The 19,895-nt window shown below is 40.5% G+C and overlaps 1 protein-coding gene across 2 annotated transcripts in view; it reads right to left on the bottom strand.

Annotated features, from left to right (window-relative positions):
* calcr (calcitonin receptor) overlaps window positions 1-19,895 on the bottom strand; it is a 54,021-nt gene that overhangs the window by 12,021 nt on the left and 22,105 nt on the right. Inside the window, exons 2-16 of one of the 2 annotated variants that reach the window (XM_047605804.1) lie at window positions 14,476-14,543; window positions 12,332-12,482; window positions 11,939-12,046; window positions 9,910-9,995; window positions 9,673-9,805; window positions 9,461-9,571; window positions 9,239-9,351; window positions 9,033-9,102; window positions 8,804-8,914; window positions 8,570-8,682; window positions 6,709-6,862; window positions 6,500-6,610; window positions 6,305-6,417; window positions 5,218-5,309; window positions 2,789-2,915 (exon numbers count right to left, since the gene is read on the bottom strand). In XM_047605804.1, coding sequence (XP_047461760.1) covers window positions 2,789-2,915; window positions 5,218-5,309; window positions 6,305-6,417; window positions 6,500-6,610; window positions 6,709-6,862; window positions 8,570-8,682; window positions 8,804-8,914; window positions 9,033-9,102; window positions 9,239-9,351; window positions 9,461-9,571; window positions 9,673-9,805; window positions 9,910-9,995; window positions 11,939-12,046; window positions 12,332-12,482; window positions 14,476-14,520 — 1,638 coding nt within the window. In that variant the 5' untranslated portion in view covers window positions 14,521-14,543. The remainder of the gene's footprint in view (window positions 1-2,788; window positions 2,916-5,217; window positions 5,310-6,304; window positions 6,418-6,499; window positions 6,611-6,708; window positions 6,863-8,569; window positions 8,683-8,803; window positions 8,915-9,032; window positions 9,103-9,238; window positions 9,352-9,460; window positions 9,572-9,672; window positions 9,806-9,909; window positions 9,996-11,938; window positions 12,047-12,331; window positions 12,483-14,475; window positions 14,544-19,895) is intronic. The other variant, XM_047605805.1, reaches the window with a different exon arrangement.

Raw genomic sequence — 19,895 nt, 5'->3', positions numbered from 1 at the left:
AAGGAAAAGCAGCAGGACTTAAAATCAACCCCAAACCCGGCTCAAGCCTCTGATGTGTCTTCGATGTTTCCAGTACTTTGTCAGGCGAGCACTGCTCCAGCTGAAAGCAGACTGTGGCTGATGGGATTGTGTGCAGCGTGAGCCAATTCCTACAATCCTATCTCCTGTTTTTGTTGCTTTTGTATGGCACTTGGATCATCTAAAGTCCTTTTTTTTTCTAAAATTTTGCCCAATTTTACACCTATTGGAAGGACGGCTGTCTTTTTTTCTAGTCTGGAGCAATATTGAGAAATATTTTGTCCATTTTTATTTACTTGGAGAGCCTAAATATGTTTAATTTTGTTTGGGTCCGCATTAAAGCAAAGAAGTTGGACAAACTCTGTAAAAACAACTCTTAAAAAGTGTCAAGCGCCGGGATAACAGACTTTCATTAGTTCAAATTCCATAAAAGAAAAAAGGGTAACACACAAATTTATGTTCGGTTTTGATAGTGAGGCATTCCTACAAGACAGATTTATTACTTCTACCTAAGCGGACCTCAAAGAATTCGCATAAGGCATTCACTGTGGCTGCACAAGACTAACGGGAGAATGTGGAAGAGAACAAAAACTGTCTGCTGAATGTGTAACTCTGCCAAGATGAGGCGCACAGAGATGAAATACTACTTAGGACTTAGTCAAAATTACGGCCTTCTAACATATAAATATTGAAAATATTGAGCTTCTGCATTTACATTCCCACATAGCTTGTCCTTGCACATCAAATCAGTATTAAAAAGGTCACTTCTATTGCTAAGTCTTTCCATTTTTATTAGATTTAGCATAACTTATTTGATCTACCATTATTATATCTACAAAATAAGCAAATGTCTTTTGCTAAACTAAAAAATCTAAACTAAAAAAATAAACTAAGGAACATGAAAATGACACATTTAAGACAACCACTCAAGAGGTTGTGAATTCCTCAAAACCGGTGCGTTTACTTGGACTCCTCACTGTAACACAAGAAAAATTACCCCCATTTGAACGCAGATTTTTTTTCAGAAACTGTAAAGGCCAAGTAAACTAAAAGTATTTTTTAAGTGCTTGTTCAATGAATACATTGAATTTTAGCTGCATTGACTTGTTTTCTTTGTAAATATATGAAATGTCTAATGAAAACACTGATATCTGACAAACCTAAAGCAATGTTCTCATGCAGGAAGTACCCAGCAATGATGTGACTACCAGAGACAGGTCCATGTTAATGAACTTCAGCAGGAGTAGTAACTAATGTAATGTCATCTTTGAGTGCAAGTGATACAGGGACAACCAATAGGAATGTCTGATGTGGTAGAATAACATATCATCCGGGCCAGTGATGTCAAACTCAATTCTTTTTACTGACTCGAGTTCATATGAATCACTCATCAAAGAGAATTGGGTTTTTTAGTCACCCAGATTGTGCACAAATCCATATGAGCACACAAGCTGCAACCACTCCCAGTCCCCATTGATTCATACCACTAAAACCACTGATTTGAAACTGGAAATTATCCATTTCATCGTGAAAAGAAAAAGAAAGATCGACAGTTCTCAAAGGGGAAAGATTTATTATTCTGTCTTGCACGTAATAAAATGAACTAATCGCAAATGGTGGCGGTAACAGTATTTCATCACATAAAATTTAATCATCAGTTCCCAGGATTCAAAGAGTGTGGACAAAAAAAAGAAAAGAAAAAAAGATTCACATCATTTTTGAATATTTTTTTCACATGTCAAAAATTGATTTCCTAATGTCAGTGAATGAATAACGGTAGTGGAGCAGAGCAGCAGACTGGAGAGTACCAGTCAGAGAGTAGCAGAGTTAAGAGAGTACCAGTCAGAGAGTAGCAGAGTTAAGAGAGAACCAGTCAGAGAGTAGCAGAGTTAAGAGAGTACCAGTGAGCTGCTGACGGACTGGGAGTGAGCAAGTGAGTGATTTGTTCATCTTGTGAGTGGGGCCAGGCTACTGCGAGAAACTGAGTGATTGTTTCGTTCACAGCTGATAGCAGGGAGGGGAAGGGGGAGTTGAGTTGTAACAAGAAACCAGAGCTGTTGCTTTTCCCAGTGGGCTAATACAGCGATTAGATTAACCTGATATATTTAGACAAATACAGTTAGTGTAGCAGTCGTACAATAGTGACATGTCAGCTGGTCTTTGTTTGTTACCTAGTTAGTGCACCAGGGACGAGTCAGTGAACAAGAAGAGGAATCATGACTCATGAGTCACCAAAACATCTCACTAAACAATGACTTTATAGATGCCTTATTATGGACTTAATGCTGATGTTACCTTAGCAATGTTTTGAGCATGCTAGCAGGCTAATGTTCTCACAGAGCTGCGCTGTTTCTTCCAGTAAACCTCTCGTTTTAGTTTCCATCCTCAACTGTGGATGTTTGACGGCACTAAAAGCAACAAGTGGGGGTAAATGGAACTTGTGAGCTCAGGTTTATAATGTGATGACGCGTGCAAAAAATGTTTGCCGTTCAAGTGGTAACATCAGCCTTATGTAATAATGCTGTTAGCCAGCAAACAACCCGGTAAAACAGTGAAGGTAACGCAAAGGAACAAAGAACAAATTAGAAGATTGGGAATATTCCCTATGTATTATGAAATTACGGAAAAGTTACTGAAAACTTTTAAACTACCAATGAGAGATGAACTTCCACGCCCTCTTCGGTTTGTAAATACATCACAAAGGAGAGAGTTCACATGGGCTGTTCTCGTGAACACAGTAAACATGACCCAGTAGTCGATATCTACTCACCGGGTTTCTGCTCACCACTTTGGGATTGTTGACCACAGTGACGAGGTAGAGGATGGTGAGGGCAGAATTGAGCACGTAGGAGCAGAAGAGGTTCTTGTGGAGGGTGATCCTTTGGCAGCTCAGACTCCTGTTTGCCATGATTATAATAATGACAGAAAGCATTTATAAATTCAACATTTGAAAAAACAACATCAAACTGACAGGCATGCTTGAAGAGTTAGTGAAATGTAGCCACTGTGGATAAAATATCAAATAATTGGTATCTTTCATTTCAGACTGATTGTGTTGTGTGTCCATTATAAAATCCCTGCGACCGGCATACTGGATTGCCTCTAAACGGCCTGAATTGTACATGCTAGAAGAGCTGTTAAATAAGAGCTGTTAAATGCATAATGGAACCCAAGGGTGCTTTCTCATTAGCTTGGCTGGCCACTCAGAATTAATAGCATAATAAAAGGCACGGCGGACAAAGTGAAAACAACTATTAGGATCAAAACCGCTTGCAAGTCATTCATATTAGAGCCTTTAATGTTGGTAATGGTTAAACTAGATATTCAGCGATCAAACAGGCCGCAGCTGAATTAACACTGAACTGAAACTGCGGTAAATTGATTTTTTACAGAATGTAACCTCCTTTAAATAAGCCCTCTACAAAAGTTATATCCGTTTATTGCCCATGGCCAATTTTGTCTTTGATGAGTCATAAACCCCACAGAGACCGATGAAAAGAGGAAGAGTACTAAATTTCCTCGAGCAAGTGTAAAACAACATAAAACTGAACATTTTCACTGTCTCATTCAGAGCCCACGGTATCCTCCGACTGAACAGTCCAGTTTTAGGTCCAAAAGGGAAATGCGGGAGATTATGAACCTTTATATACAAGGGATTTTTATTTAAAAGGGAAAGTCAAAACACAGAGTGTAACCTCATGGAAGACACTGATGGGACTGTCATAGGTCTCAATGTCTCTGGCCGGGACTTTAAACCAAACCCTGTTTTTCCACAGGCAACTGGAGTATTTTTATCTGAGAACGCTGACAGTGTTGATGTAGAGTTGTAAATAACCGAGTAGTGCAGCTATACACCATCACATACCACTGGAATCTTCACATCTGGATCTTATTATACAAAATCAAGCCTCCAACATTTAAAGTGTTTTGGATATAAATATACAGAACTGCGTCTGAAAAGAAAAAAAAAGACTTTATTTTATTTTACTTTATTATATATATGTTCTTGATTGAGCTCTTAATTTGCCGTGGATGAATTATGAATGACATGTTGAATTGCTGTCTCAAGAGTTGGACTCTGAGAGGGTCACAGGGTTTTGTGATTATGCACCTGCCCTAAACACGGCCTCTGGATTTATGAGTGTGTATAAAACTTTGCAGCACAGTGAAGGTCTCTTACATGATCTGTTCTGGATAACAGCTGTGTTTAGGAGGTCAGCAAGCTTCAGCACGTCAAAATTTATAACTCATTGTCTGCTACACGGCCAACAAAGCAACATTTCTAAATATTGTTACAGAGTGAAATACTTTTTTTCTCCCCATCCTTTCTTCCATGTCGAGGTTTTCCACACTTATCTGCTTATTGTGGCATTTAAAAATAATGATGATTAAGTTCATGTCTTCCTGCACAGTAGGAAAGTTTAAACAACGAGCACACTTTTGCATACAACTCTTTTTGGGCTTAATTATTTCCATATTCTTCAACTGAATATTATGCTTCTATTTTACTTACACAGCTCTGGACTCTGATCTAATTGAATTTCACCAGTAGTGTCCTGCTTAATAGTGCACTCCTTCCCTCTGGGATTCAGCGGTACATTGGGATGAACGTGCATAATGAGCAATGCACTCAGGTGCTCACACTTCTGATAACAGCATTCAATGGACGTCACAGATCTCCAGTGCAGAATCCACAATATGCATGAAATTAATGTGGGAAACTAAACTGGCATGAAATTAGCAACCGTTACTTTCTGTATAAAGGCCAATGGTTTGCATTAATTTGTGGCTTATTACATTCAGTGCTAGTTTAATACCGTGGCCATCTTTATAGCTGTGAAGTCTTTTTCACACTAGTAGATCATTTTAAATGCCCCAGTGAACAAAAATCCACACAAGCTGGGTGAACCTTGTGTTCTGGAGCGAGCGTTCGAATCTGTCAAATTTCGTGTGCTCTGTGGTAGAGAAGCAGGCTGAAGATTTCGCTGACTCTAAATAACGCAGAGACGACTCATGATGGGTCCGCCCCAACGCCATCTGCGCGCCTGTCAGATCCACTATTGACGGGGAAGATGATTGAGCCTCGGAGGAGAAATCTAGCGGCAATTAATCAACGTGGCATTGTGACGCGTGACCGCGCTCTCCTCGTGGTGCTAAGATCATATGTGCAGGACGGGAACATCACACTGAATCCGTTACCTGAAGTAGAAGAAGATGGCCAGAGAGATCAGCAGGGAGGCTATGGACAGAGCATGGCCCACAATTGCCATGTAAAACAGGATAAAGGCTGACTGTTAGAAACAAAAAGAAGATAGAGGTCACATGACACACTGCTAGGAAATGAAAGTAAGTGAAATAAATGTGATTTCTTTTACGTGTCTCATTTGTTAAGCAGTAGCTTTCAACCTGTCAATCATTTTCATTACACACAAAACCCATCTTCAGTGCTTATTATTGCTTCTCATGCAGTTAATTTTTTTTATGAATGGGTGGGTGTCAATTTTACACACATGATTCCCAAGTTTCTGTTAAACTGTGCGAATAAAAAAAACACATAAAATGGAAGAAATAACTGTCTGCTCTAACCATTTTTTTCCACACAACTTTAGGGAATTTGTTAAAAATATCTCATCGCCGTTTTTTAGGTGGTGTGTTTAATGAGAACAAGGGTGGAAAAGATCAGATTAAAAGCTTTAATTTTAACACGTATGGTTAAAATGTCTATTCCATGGCAGGAAAACACCATTTTTGTTGAGTGGTCTGGAGACAACAAGCAACATTCTGATAAATGATAGATACAAAAGAGCGTGTCATTCAGTAACGGGAAGAATAAGCAAGCTTGTACGGTCAAATGATGAATAGAACAAATGACTAAACAATGGTAATAATGATAAAGTAGTTTTTGTGAGAGCAAAATGAAAGATGTGGAACAGACACGTAATGGATAAACATTCCAGTCATATCAGCTGTGATGTTGTGATCCTCGCTCAAAAAAATAGTAAGTAAGTAAAATGAATATTTTAAATATAATCAACTACTCTTGGAACATCATTTTGTTGTGGAAGGAATATTTTAAAGTCTACTTGTATGTTTCTGATGGGTCCTAAATATTGTAATGAGTTCCCCTGTGTGCTGGTCTCGCTGCTGTGTGGGAAGTTCTTTTTTTTTATGTAAACTCATCAGAACCACATATTTCCAGTATGTCTGCCCACACAAAAGAAACAATTATCCTGACCACCATGCAATAGATTTTTGATATCTGGGTGCTTTGTCTTCAGAAAATTACCTTCAGCTTTGTCTGTGTGTTTTCGTTGCAGAGTGTGTAGTCGGACCAAGTCCTGTTGGTATCTGGGTGGCGAAACCACTGACCATCTTCTCCACAATACTTAGTTGCTTTTTCTAAAATGTGCAATCAAGCATCTGTTTTTATTCAAAGGAGCAAACGTTTAATGAAGCAACACACACGTGTCTCACTGCTCACCTGTGGGGTCGAAGTCTTCGAAGTAGTCAGGGCAGTTTTGAGAGGAGTACGTTCCCACCGGAGTATCATCCCAGCAAAGCCAGCCGTCCCAGTTACGACTGCAGTACAGACCTGCAGCACCAACAGGTCCCAAGAGGGAGTTAAATATTCACAGACTCAACAGCAACAGCAGCAAGCCACAAAAGAGTTTTAGTAGATATTATTTCCACCTGATTTGTTGTAAGGCGGATCTCGGTTCATTTTCTCAAAGCATTTGTACTGCCGGTCGAGGATTTTTTTTCTGCCAATTTCCCCGTCCTCTGGATTGACTGTAGCCTCGCTGGTGGACTCGACTTCATTGTCTCTGGAAAACTGGGCGGCAGCCTACATTGGAATTAAGTAGACGTCACAAAAACACACACACAGTGTTTTTGAGCATGGCTTAACTGAGTCACATTCACAAATTAATTATTCTAATACACTAGGATAGATTTGTATGAGTCTATAAATTGGCAACATTAGGTCACACGTCTCTTTCAAATCCCCATCTCTTAAAAAAAACACAAATTTTTTCCCACTGTTTGGCTGATTTTGCTTTCTTTGATGTTCAAAATTGTAAACCTACTAAGTAATGTAAATTCTTGCCCTTGTAATCTGTAGCATTTGGAGTGATGTCCATACAAAATAAATCTTTAACAAGCTGATGTAAGCTATGTAAATAAAAAAGAAAAAAAATGTTTTAAATTAAAGAAATCATTATCACTTATTGTGTCGGTCTCCCCTTTATGTCCCTGTTAAAACTTAATTGTGATTTATCACACCTGAATTCAATTTCTCTAGTCACACCCAGGCCTGATCAAGAAATCAATCCAGAATCACATAAATAGGATCTGCCTGACGAAGTGAAGTAAACCAAAGGATCCTCAATATCTAGACATCATGCCGAGATCCAAAGAAATTCAGGAACAAATGAAAAAGAAAGTAACAGTCGATCTATCAGTCAGAAAAGGTTATGAAGTCATTTCTAAAGCTTTGGGACTACACAGTGAAAGTCATTATCTACAAATTGTGAAACCTTCCCAAGAGTGGCTGGCCGACCAAAATTATCCCAAGAGCCCAACGACGACTCATCCAAGAGGTCGGAAAAAAAAACACAACAACATCCAAAGAACTGCAAGCCTTACTTGGCTCAGTTAAGATCTGTGTTCGTGACTCCATCATAAGAAAGAGACTCGGCAAAAATGGCCTGTATGGACGAGTTCCAAGACCAAAACCACTTCTGAACAAAAAGAACATAAAGGCTCGTCTCTGTTTTGACAGAAAACACCTTGATGACCCTCAAGTCTTTCGGGAAAATGCTCTGTGGACTGACGAGACAAAAGCTGAACTTTTTGGAGGGTGTGTGTCCCATCACATCTGGAATAGAAGTACCACCGCATTACAGAAAATGAACATCATACCTAGAGTAAAATCTGGTGGTGGTAGTGTGATGGTTTGGAGCCGTTTTGCTGCTTTAGGACCTGGAAGACTTGCTGTGATAAATGGAACCATGAATTCTGTTGTCTACCAAAAACTCCTAAAGGAGAATGTCCGGCCATCTGTTCGTAACCTCAAGTTGAAGAGAATTTTGGAGAGGCCTACTCATAGCCCTGACTTGAATCTTATTTAGGTGCTTTGCATGAAGTTAAAAAGGTGATTCATGCTTGATAACCCTCCAGTGGCTGAGCTACAGCAATTCTGTAAATATGCGTGGGCCAAAATTCCTCCACAGTGTTGTAAAAGACTCAACAGCAACAACTACAATCAAGCATTTCAAATAACCTGCAATAAGGGTGGCCCAACCAGGTATTAGGGGACAAACATTTTTTCACACAGGGCCATGTAGGTCTGGATTTAGCTTTATCTTAATAATAAAGACATTAATTTCCAATATTTGAATTCGTTTGATGATCTGAAACAATCAAGTGTGGAAAACTTGCAAAATAATAAGAAATCAGGAAGGGAGACGACACTGTTTCACACCACTGGAGTTACCAGGATCCCTCATGGTTTCAGGATTTTTCCGCTGCATAGTTAATGCATAAACATTACCTTCAGTCTGTCCTTAGTGTCGAGAAAACAGAGAGTGTAGTTGGTCCAGGTCCTGTTGCTCTCTGGTTGGCGAAACCACTGCCCATCCTCCCCACAGTACTTGGTTGCCTTTTCTAAAAAGCACAATTACATGACAAATATATCACTGTAGTGCTGTTATGCATTACTCATGTACGGTTCTTTACAGAAGAAAAGGTTAACAGGACATGAGCAGATTATGAACGTTATATTCACCGGTGGGGCTGATGTCAGAAAAATAATCGGGGCAGTTCTGAGACGCATAGGTCCCTGCCGCAGTGTCGTCCCAGCACAGCCAGCCATCCCAGTTACGACTGCAGTATGGACCTGTGGCGCCACAAAAACATGGTAACAGGTCTCTTCCAGCGGTTAAACATGAAACTTGGAATTACAGAGAAACCACACGTCAAGGAATTTGTTTGGACGGAAGACAGAACCAGTATACCTGCTGTGTACGGTGGGTCTTTGTTTATTTTCTGGAGACATTTATATTCGTTCTCAAGCATCTTCAGTTTCTATGGGGGAAAGATGCAAGTGTTCAGATCGGAAAAACCTGAACAGACACACTGAGCATTGACTGAGAGTAGCTCAGTAGCTGTGAGTCTCTGTACAATGAATATTGAACAGTTTATTACACTGAGAATAAAATACCCTCATCCTCTTGTCATGGGCGTTTGTACAGAGTGTATAGTTGGTCCAAATCCTCTTGCTGTCTGGGTGGTGAAACCACTGCCCATCTGCTCCGCAGTACTTCGTAGCTATTTCTATGAAGATGAAGTTCAAATTTTCACAGTCAAAACACAAATCTAAGAAATTTCCACCAAGATGAGGCAAAAAGTTATCAAAGGAACAAATCTATGGCTCACTGCTCACCTGTAGGGACAAAGTCCTCAACGTAACTGGGGCAGTGTTGGGAGGCATAGGTTCCTGCTGGAGTGTCATCCCAGCACAGCCAACCATCCCAGTTACGACCACAGTACAGACCTTCACACACATAAGCACAAAAAAAAATGTCTACCGGTCTCTTTTCTCAATTATATGGAGAATACGTACGTTGGTTGAGATCTATTTTTTGGTATTTCCACCTGATTTATTATAAGGCGGATCGTTCTTCATTTTCTCCTGGCATTTCTTTTCATTTTCAGGGACCATTTTTTCTGCATTATCGCCTGAGGTTGGCTTTTCCGCGGCATCCCTTAAAAAACCGGGGATTTCCTTCTGGGAACAGAAGCGATATTAGAGCATACAGTGAACACAGAAACTGATGTAAGCTATGTCTCGTTCCTCCATTACTTACAGGCAACTAGCCAGTGAATAAATACCTCTAATTTGTCCTCCAAAGCTGGTTGACAGGTAGAGCCGGTCTGGACCCAGTTACCCAATTCATCACAATATTTGGTCACTGTTTCTGCACAGAGAGAACATTGACACATAGGCAGCTTGACAACAGATTAATCCCTCAATAATTATCCTGAAAGTTTCACATACTACATTACACTACTTTCAGGTTTACTTTACTGCTCCTGTTTGCTTAGCATAGAGTCTAGTACAGAAACATTGTGTTGTTTGGCTCCGTCTTTCAGTGTTTTTTCAGTACACTGGCATAACCTGAACACAAAAATTGGACCCAGAATGTTGGCGTTACCAAACAACTGTGTTTAATTTAACATGGCACACATCAACAAAACTTATGTCAAACTGACATTTCCACCTCTGGAGCAATTATCCGGCAAATTCTCCAACATTCGGCTCAAAGCCACATGTAGTGGAGAGCCACGGCTGCAGCGAGAGCTCAAATAGTTCCTGACAACAACAACTGTAGCCCGTCTGCGCAGCCCTCTCCAACAGCTCATCAACTGATCAACGACCACTTCGAACTGTACAGCTCCCCCATGACCAAGTATCAGCAGGATCAGCTTTCAAGGAGCCATAAGGGGACTCCTAGCATCACACGCATATTGGGAAGATCCTTTATAAGCCATCTCTTACGAAAACACCTTCTACGTTCCCCTCATTCATATTATATCTCCCCATCTATCTCTCTGACTCCAGCTTCGCTGTCTTTTTTTTGATAATTTCTCTTTTCTTTGGTTCTTTTTTCCCTCTACATACTCCTCATTCATCACTCTGTCCTCTCCCTCACCCCTCCTCTCTTTGTCATATTGCATCTCCTAAATCAGACATGACTTGACTCTGGATCTCTTCAGCTAGATATTTCTGAGTCGTGCACTACACCACAGTGTAAAAAAAAAAAATAAAAATGCACATACTGTAGAAACTAGAGGTATGGTGCAGTCCAAGCGGTACGTGCAATGTCAGTATAAATTAATGCATGTTTTCATTGTGTTTGGCTACCATAATGGACTAGACTAATGATTCACCTTGTATCCAGTTTCTTTAATAATAGCTATCACATGGACTGACTGTTGTAAATGTTCTACTCCTGTGGTGTGTTTGAGAGCCTGTAGCCATGTTTGCAGTTCTCCGGGGCTATATTTAAAGGCGCAGCAAATGTTGCTGGTTTAATGTTAACCATGCTCATGATCCTCTGCGAATTCTAGACACCGCTTTACAGGAATTATGCAAAACTGCTTTCCAAGAAAGAATAGGGGGAGATAAGGAGTCTCATCTCATCTTCTACTACTACTTCTCCTCACTAGGGTTGCGGGGGTTGCTGGAGCCTATCCTGTAGGTGGAGTTAAGGAGTTCTTTAGGAAATTAATCTTTCAAGTCCAGTAGCTTCACTTAAAAGCGGGAACAGTGCAGTGGAAGAACAGGAAAAACCTGGGGAACAACTACACTCTCCGGCCACTTTATTAGGTACACCTTCCTAGTAAAAGGTTTTCCCTTCAGAACTACCTTAATTCTTCGTGGCACACATAGGTGTTGGACAGAGATTTTGGTCCATAATGACATGATAGCATCACACAGTTGCTACAGATTTGTCGGCTGCACATTTATGATATGAATCTCCTTTTCCACCACATCCCAAAGGTGCTCTCATGAGAAATATGATTACATTATATATGCTTATCAGATGATGCAAGCGTGTCCTCTGTGCTTGAGTTAATGGTATGTGCTATGTAGAGTTTATCTCATTCAAAAAGAGAAAGGAGGAGGCTCAGGGCATTTAAAATTATAATCTGTGGTATTTTAATATTATATCTGCAAATACTGAATTATTCAAGGGAAACTATATCTCCCTTGATTGTCTCCATCACACACATAATCAGGATCATTTCCCTGCGGTTCCTGCCGATCTGGAATTAAAACGTTCAGATTCCTGCGTGTCAGAGCACAGCCGGCATGTTGTTGTTGTAGTCAGATTAGACAAGTTCAAAACTTTCTTACCAGCTGATTTGAGGTCAGGATGATCTGGACAGTTTTGTGTTACAGATGTTCCAGCTGGTGTCTCATCCCAGCACAACAAACCGTCCCACATAAGACCACAGAACACATCTAAAAAAAGAGGAAAGAGGGAAACGTGTAATGGCTATTATTAACTACACACATTTTCCTCAATATGTCAATGTTGTCAGAGGCGTTTCTCTACGGCCATGGAGGAGATCATTATCAGCTCCAGCACCAAAATAATACACTATTTCATGTCAGTCATGTTTAAGCCACAGCTACTATATCTAACAAGAACAGATTCAGCTATATGGATCCATCACTACGCTCATGATGCTCTCAGAGCTAATCGATATGACCTTAAGAAGCTTGAAAAGGACTCGGGCCTCTCACCGGTTCTGTTTTGCTGGTGGTCTTTGTTGGACAGCTCAAGACATTTGTATTGACCCTGGCTCAGCGCCTCCTCACTCCGTCCCTCAATAATGTTCTGTCCATTGTTGAGCGATGGGTGCGAGATTGGCTCATTGCCCGCCGCCGCCGTGCACTGTGGAGACAACAGGACATTAGAGTTGAGAGGAGGAGGAGGAGGAGGAGGAGGAGGGAAGAAACTGGCTGTACGATGAGTTGTAAGTGCGGCGGGGAGTTATCTCGTGGAATTCTCTCCACGGTGTAAGAAAAAGTACAAGTTTCATCACGGCGATGTTAGCTCAGATTGTCTGAAAGTTTGATCATGCCTTGATAAAGTTGTGTCGTGTATAATTCTGCAAGATAAAACTTTCAGGAGAAGACGAATGAACGTGGATGGCATTCGAAAAACATTTTAATCTGATGGAAAAGTTCCCCTCCTTTGAATCTCCACCCGCTCGCCACCCTGTGTAGCACATTAAGGAGCGTTTGGGAGCTCACAAAAGAAGTTGGCCAGTTGATTTCCTCCAGATGACTCTTATCTCTGCTCCATTGTTTGTATTTGGAGGTAGCATTAAAATGAAAGCGCCCGCTGTGCGAAATGCTGATTTTGATAATGCCACTCGCTGAGGGATAAAGAACCCATTTTTGCTGGAAATTAAGCTTCTCAGAGTGCCGGGCTCGTGCACTCATGCATTCTGTACTTCAGGAGGAGATTGCCGCCATTGAGATCCACATTGCCTCGGCTCTTTGAGGAGGAAATAAGGATTCCCATTAGGCCAAAATATCTGGCTTACCTGTCGGACAAAAGAAAAAAACATCTAAAGAGTGACTGATGTGAGGAAGCTGATGTCCCATGTAGCAGTTTAGCAGCCGTACATATGATGTCACTCCAAGCATTGAAGTAAATGACGTCATACATACGACCACCAGGCCACCACCATTATCCACAGCTGAGCACAATGAGAAAAATGTCTTCTGTTTTTCTTGCAAACCTCTCACGTCAAGGCCTCTCATCGCCTACGGCCGCTCCTCAGTGTTCTCAAATCAACATGACCACTCAAAATGCACAAAAGTGCAGGAACAAAAGGCAGAGCAGTTATATCAGACATAAAACATTTAGTGCCTCATTGTCAAGGGCGATGTTGAACAGCAAAGGAAACTGAAACGGTAATTTCACAATGCCACCAAAGAGGGGTGAGCCAAATGGTTTTTTGTTTTATTTTTTTTTAAAGGCTTAGTGATTCATGAAACACTTCTGCAGTAAAAGCTCAAAAGGTCCTGGTATTTGGCTTCCATTAAACCAATTGCAATCATTGGTAAGGAGAGCCATGTGGGCTATCGTCATCAGTCAAAACTCTCCGTTTTTAAATGACATCGCCAAAGTGTTCCACCTCCACATGATTCGTCTCAGATAACGTATCTATATTAAGATCTTTGACTCATGACAACAGCGGACGCATTAAGCTAATTGTTGCAATCTCTCAGTCGCTGGGGCACAACGCTCACTGTGACTCAACCTTCTCAGCAATGCTTTCAGGCATTTTGCAGTTTTGTTCTGGACTTCCCTACAGGTATACAATTAAAACTCTGACACGCATACATCACAGACACACTAAATCACACTAATTCACAAAAATTAAAAGTTAATAGAGGATAAATAAAAGTTTGGAAACCCGCAATAAAGTCTTAAAAATGTGATCTTCTTTCGACCATCTGACGACCAACCACAATTGCACAATAATTTCTCAGAGAAAGAAAATTCCCATTTTGCCCTATGGAGATCCTCTTCATAAAAGAGGGAAGACCTGATATATTAATAGTGTCGCAAATACTCAAAGAACCACGTGTAGCATGGATTATTCATCTTTTAGGTTCCCCAACCCAGCTGAGCAAAGTCTAAGCTGTAATTATTCATTAGAAAGGATGAGTGAAAATTAATCATTACATTTTGAGATTTTTGCTGATAAAAGAAAACCATCGGACCAAAACCTATTACATGTCCATTTAATGAAAAATGAACCCAGTGATTCGATGCACACGTGCTGCATTGCGTAATGGTCAAAATGAGAAGTGGGGCTGTGAAGAAATTTACCTTGTATCCTTCTGAGAATTACAAAGTGAGCTCTTACCATTGGGAGAAACCAAAGGATCCAACAGAAACCCGCTAACCTCATATCTTCTTCACACAGGCGGATCTCTAGAGAGAGAGAAGAGAAAAACAAGTTAAACTGTCCAGTAGAATAATTTGTCTACCGTGAAAGTGACTGACGAATAAACATTGGGTTGTTTCAAATCAGGATTGCGGCTTCTCGGGAGAAAACAGACGCGGCAATCATTCATCTGAAATGCAAAACACTGCAACAGCAGCACAGCAGATTGTGACATTTCTCGCTGTTGTTTGTGTGGATGAGAGACAGCGAGTGAGCCCACCAACATGTGCAACAGTAGCAAGAAAGAGTAACACTGTGTGAGCAAAGAGATGAAGAAAAACTGAAAACCAAAAATAGCTGATGGTCATTAATCATCTTGTGCTTAGGCTCTACCCCGGTAGAACTGCAGGAGTTGATCTTCCAGTTTAGTAACCGAGAGCACGTGAGATTAGGATTCACTTCAGGTCTCTTTGCTTTGGCTAGCGGAGTCCCCGCTGGGAGCCCATCAGTCCTCAGTTTGAACAGTTAGAACGACCTACTGGTTGTTCTCCGCACCCCACAGCAGCCCTGGGGGCTGGCTGTTCAGCAGATAGACATGCATGAGCAAGTCTTATAAGTCACCGTGAAAGGTTAGCAGGATTGATAGCATTTGTTTTGGCTTCAAAGGCACACTGACGGTGCGCTACTTAGCTTTAGGATGACAAATAAACCCGCATCTGCCAAGAATTTAGGGCCAGGAGTGCTGATCTCTGACCAGGGATCCCTTGAATTTTGCAAAACCGTCCCATTTCTCTTTCATGCTGCAGTGGATATACTACCTTCACATGTTTTCCATCCTAAATCTAGAATGAGGCCATGCCTAAATCTTGGACACAGATTTAGAATGAAGCCCTGTTCATCTTCGTATAGGATAGTACAGCTGAAATGAATAGCATTATTAACTAATTGGTCAATTGACAGAAAATTCATTAACCCCGGTACTATACCGTCCAAATAGATTTTAAAAAACAATCTAGTTTCACTGAGTATCACATAAATATGTTCTTCTATATTTTGGAAACTATCATGTGCTATTGCCTTTCTAGGAACCGTACAGAACAAAGATCAACAGACTGATTCTTAAAATATGCAGCAGTATCCACAGATAAAATTAGAAAATGACATTAAGAAATATACTGACTATGCACATAGTAAATTTCACTGTTAATGGATGCAGTTAAACATAAAGTGTACTAAATAAAATCCATAAAATATCTGTCTAATAAAACTTTTCTTTGGTCTTTTTTACTTGGTAAATGTCTCTAATACAAATATTAAAATACTAGTTCCTTTCAACATTAAACATGAATCACTGTGGCCATAAACCTAAAAGGAAATAGTAAGTAAGAAACCACATCTCAAGCTCGTTTCTGTTCAACCATTTCCAGTCCCATCATAAATCCAGTATCAGATGCTTTGTGAAGGTCAGAATGTCTTCACACCAATGTGTGTGTGTTTGTTTTTAAGAAATGGAAAAGGAACACAAAGGAGCATACAAGCAACGCCAATCAAGGTCAAAAGTATGACCGAAGACAGATAATGGAGAATTACGGATCTAAAAATCACCTCTAGGCAGAGAGATCTATAAAGACATTCATGAGTAACTACATCGGTCAATTATCAGCCGGTCACCACTGGGTGAACATGACCATGTGAATTTGTCTAAAAGTGAATTCACTGACATATCCTCTGAGAGAGATGTGTTACAGCAAGTCAGCAGAACAGCAGAAAAGATTTAGTACCATTGATGTTACTCACTTAATACAAAGATAGAAAACAGATATTATGGATTCTAACCGAGGTTGTTTGGAAATAAAGAGTCAAATGTCTGACAGGAAAAGAATCACTTGGCAGTGAAAGGAATATACTGGAAATATGGTTATTTTCTGTCTTAAAATGTGACAGACAGGAAAGAAAATCGATGTTACTCTCATGGTCAAGCACTAAATACAAAGTCTGCACCAGTAGCTTCTCCACTTAACATAAAGGCTGGATAGGAGGAAACAGCTAGCCCGTGTCTATCCCACAATCTATCTAAAGCTCAGTCTTAGTCACATTATATATCCAGTGTAATCTGTCCAACAATATCAACAATGTTCTGGTTTTATCTGGGGCCACGTATCTGACTTTTTCTTTTTCAGGAACAATCATTTTGTGGAATCAGTTCAGAAACAAGACGCTTGACATATACAGTACCTCCAAAAAACAAATAAATAACAAACAACAAATAATGCCAACAAAACTACAGGTACTGAATGCGTTTTTTTTTAAACATAGTTAGGATTTAAGATTACTTTCCACACACATTATGGTTTGAAAGCCAGGTGTATCTACTCCAGACAGTTACAAATGTAAGCCAAGATAAATAAATGTCCAAGCTCTCACAGATTTTTGTAATGCTAAATATTCCTCTTAGCTGTGTGTATACAATATACGTTAGCAAAGGAAAATATAAACCTTTGTGCATTCACATAATGTTAACAACACTTCCGACAAAACCACTTATAAGACAGAAAGTTACACTGAACATTTCATAGCTCTAGCACAGCTTGTAATCTTCTCTGTGCTTGTCACTGAGTGTTGTGTTATGCTAAGCTAAGCTAACCAGGTGCTCCTGGTAACTTCATATTAAATATACATGCGAGCGAGTGGTATCAATCTTCCGGTGTCTTGGCGAGGCAGCCAGACAGTTAGCTTACTAGGACAGTTTGTTCTTCAGTCAGTATCACTCTGAAGTTTCTCTGCCCAAGGAAGCTGGAGATAGGGGACTGTTAGCCTAGCTTAGCATGATCAGTGGTAGTCTAGAAAACCACTGAGCACATTATCATTCAATGGGAAGCTTGTTAAACCGGTAGTGTTGGCGTAGGAAATCTTTGGTGTGTGTGTCGGGGTAAGACTTCAGGCATCAATAATACCTTGGAACATTTCAACATTATAACACACTCTCTGTCCATCAATAATGCATTTGCCAACCGCACACTTCATATCTTGCTATCCCTGCTTCACACGTGACGGCTTAGTCCAACTAAAACCTTTGGGGCTATATTTAGGAGAGATGGCTCTTTCTATACATAGTTATGGGTCTCTGCCATATCCATTAGCTCTATATAGCATACCATTCATCTCTAAACATAGACCTCAGAGTATTTTGTGGGCAAATGGGTCCAATGTGACAAGAACAGTAAGGCGTGAAACATGTGTAGCTCATTAGAGACACAAACCCCCGTTGAGAAGACATTGGAAAGCACTCAAAAGGGATGAGGGAGTGCGTAGGGCAAAGTAAACAGTATGCGGCTCTCCAAGAATGCTGTTCAGCACTAAAAGCTACAGCAGATGAAGTGAAAGTTCAGCTAATTTCAACTGGGATTTGTACAGGAAGAATGCAAAATTATTTGCCATTTAGATTCTGGACCACATTGAAAGTAAAATAGATTATTAATACATTGTTTAAAATGTTTAAAGGATGTTGCTTTCTTATTTTTATTAGTCCTTTTGGTGTGCAAAGCAATGCTGCCTTTGAATTATATACGTATGCGTTTTCCCTTTTCTGCTGCTCCTCCTCAGTACATCCATTCATCTCCTTTAACTTCCCTCTTTTCACGTCATCCTTATATCACAGCGGCAGGCACAGAGCCACCCATCTCTTTTCTTTCCTCTTGTAGTGACGGATCTCAGGCACAGCGACAACCCAGATTTGTGCTGACATCACATCAGTGATGGAGGACGAGGCGGCCCGATCTTCCTTCCCCTGACTCCCCACAGTTTCAGAGCCCATCGCTCAGTCTGAAAAGAGCAGCCACGCAGACGTGATTTGGATTCCCCGTCCCGGTCAGTGACAAATTAGCCGGATTAAAGAGCAAGCTCGGGCAGATTACTTTGACAAACGGACAGATTGTGGATGCTACCGCCATGTAATGCTTGGCTGAAGAGCGAAATATTTGCACTGATCCATGATCTTCAAGTGAAGTGTCCTTACCATTTACTACTACTGAGAGATTACAACCACAACAGCGCATCTACAGACATCACAGTTCCCATAAAGTTATTTTTGCGTCAAAGCTTCCTGGCAAGAGAATTATAAAGCATCAGACATAGTAAATTTCTGGGAGGTTTCAAGGCTTTCTCCGCTGAACACTAACGCTGAACACATGTCTACATTGTGTGCGGAGGCCTAGAAACACGTGGTGCACGTGTATTGAATATGTACAAATTTAATTTGATCTTTTTTATATATGTATAAATAGTTGCATTAACTGGTGAAACGTTACATAATTTAAAGAACATGACGTTTTGTATATTTAATAAGAAGCTGTGCAAAAGAGTGAACAATATCATTGAGTGTGCAATGTATCATACACACATCCATGTGTTCCTATATGTAAAACTCCGATATGTATTGCTATGTATCATGCCCCATGAAGGCCAGACTTATATAATAAGAAATAAGAAGAAATACTATTATTCACCCCTTCTGAGAAATCTTTTGTTACCATGCCGTAGTTACGTTCTCACTAAGTGCAGTATGCTAACAGGAACCATTTTTAACAGTCCCCCTTGATGATGCATTCAAAGGTGCACAATCACTTTAAACGTCGGACTGAAAAGCACATTCATGTAATTCACTGCATTAATTACATTTGAAAGCACTGCATGTCAGAGCCTCTTGATGTACTAGCAAAGGAAAGTTTTCCAATCATCTCCTGCACAAAACTACACGCACACACACACACACACACACACACACACACACACACACACACACACACACACACACACACACACAAACACACAAAAATGCCTGTGATGAATAATCACATATATCACAGAAGTCTCTGCAAGTTCATGTTCAAACTATCCGGCAATATATGATAGTGTGTGTTTGTTTGGTTAGAAACAAGAAATGAGACCGAAATGAGACGTACGTCTTAGCAAAAATGTGTCATAATGACGGAGTGCAATTTCGAGAGGCGAGATAAAATACCTGACAGCGTGATCAGTCAGTGCTGCTCTGAGTCACATATTTCTGTGTTCGAAGACTGAAAGGAAACAGGTAAATGGTGAACGGTGAAAGCTGTGCTGCTCAACTTGTTTTTTTATCATTTATCTAAAATGGTTCCGAATGCCGGTCTCTCCAATTAAGGTAAAAAGAACAAGCTCTCATGATGTCCTCCCTGTGCGTTCACCTCCTCCTCCTCCTCCTCCTCCTCTTCCTCCTCCTCCCCCTCCTCCTCATCCCCAATCCCACTTTCCTCCGCGTTCTCATTTCCTCTCTGGCCTTTCCTTTTGCTTCCATATATCTTCCGCTCCTTTAATCTATTTCCCCTCTCTCCCTGTTTCTCTACGGCTCTCTCATCCACCCC

This window comes from Mugil cephalus, chromosome 14 (genome assembly GCF_022458985.1).
Source record: "Mugil cephalus isolate CIBA_MC_2020 chromosome 14, CIBA_Mcephalus_1.1, whole genome shotgun sequence".
In the NCBI taxonomy this organism is placed as follows: Eukaryota; Metazoa; Chordata; class Actinopteri; order Mugiliformes; family Mugilidae; genus Mugil; species Mugil cephalus.
This window is presented reverse-complemented; position numbering and strand designations above follow the sequence as displayed.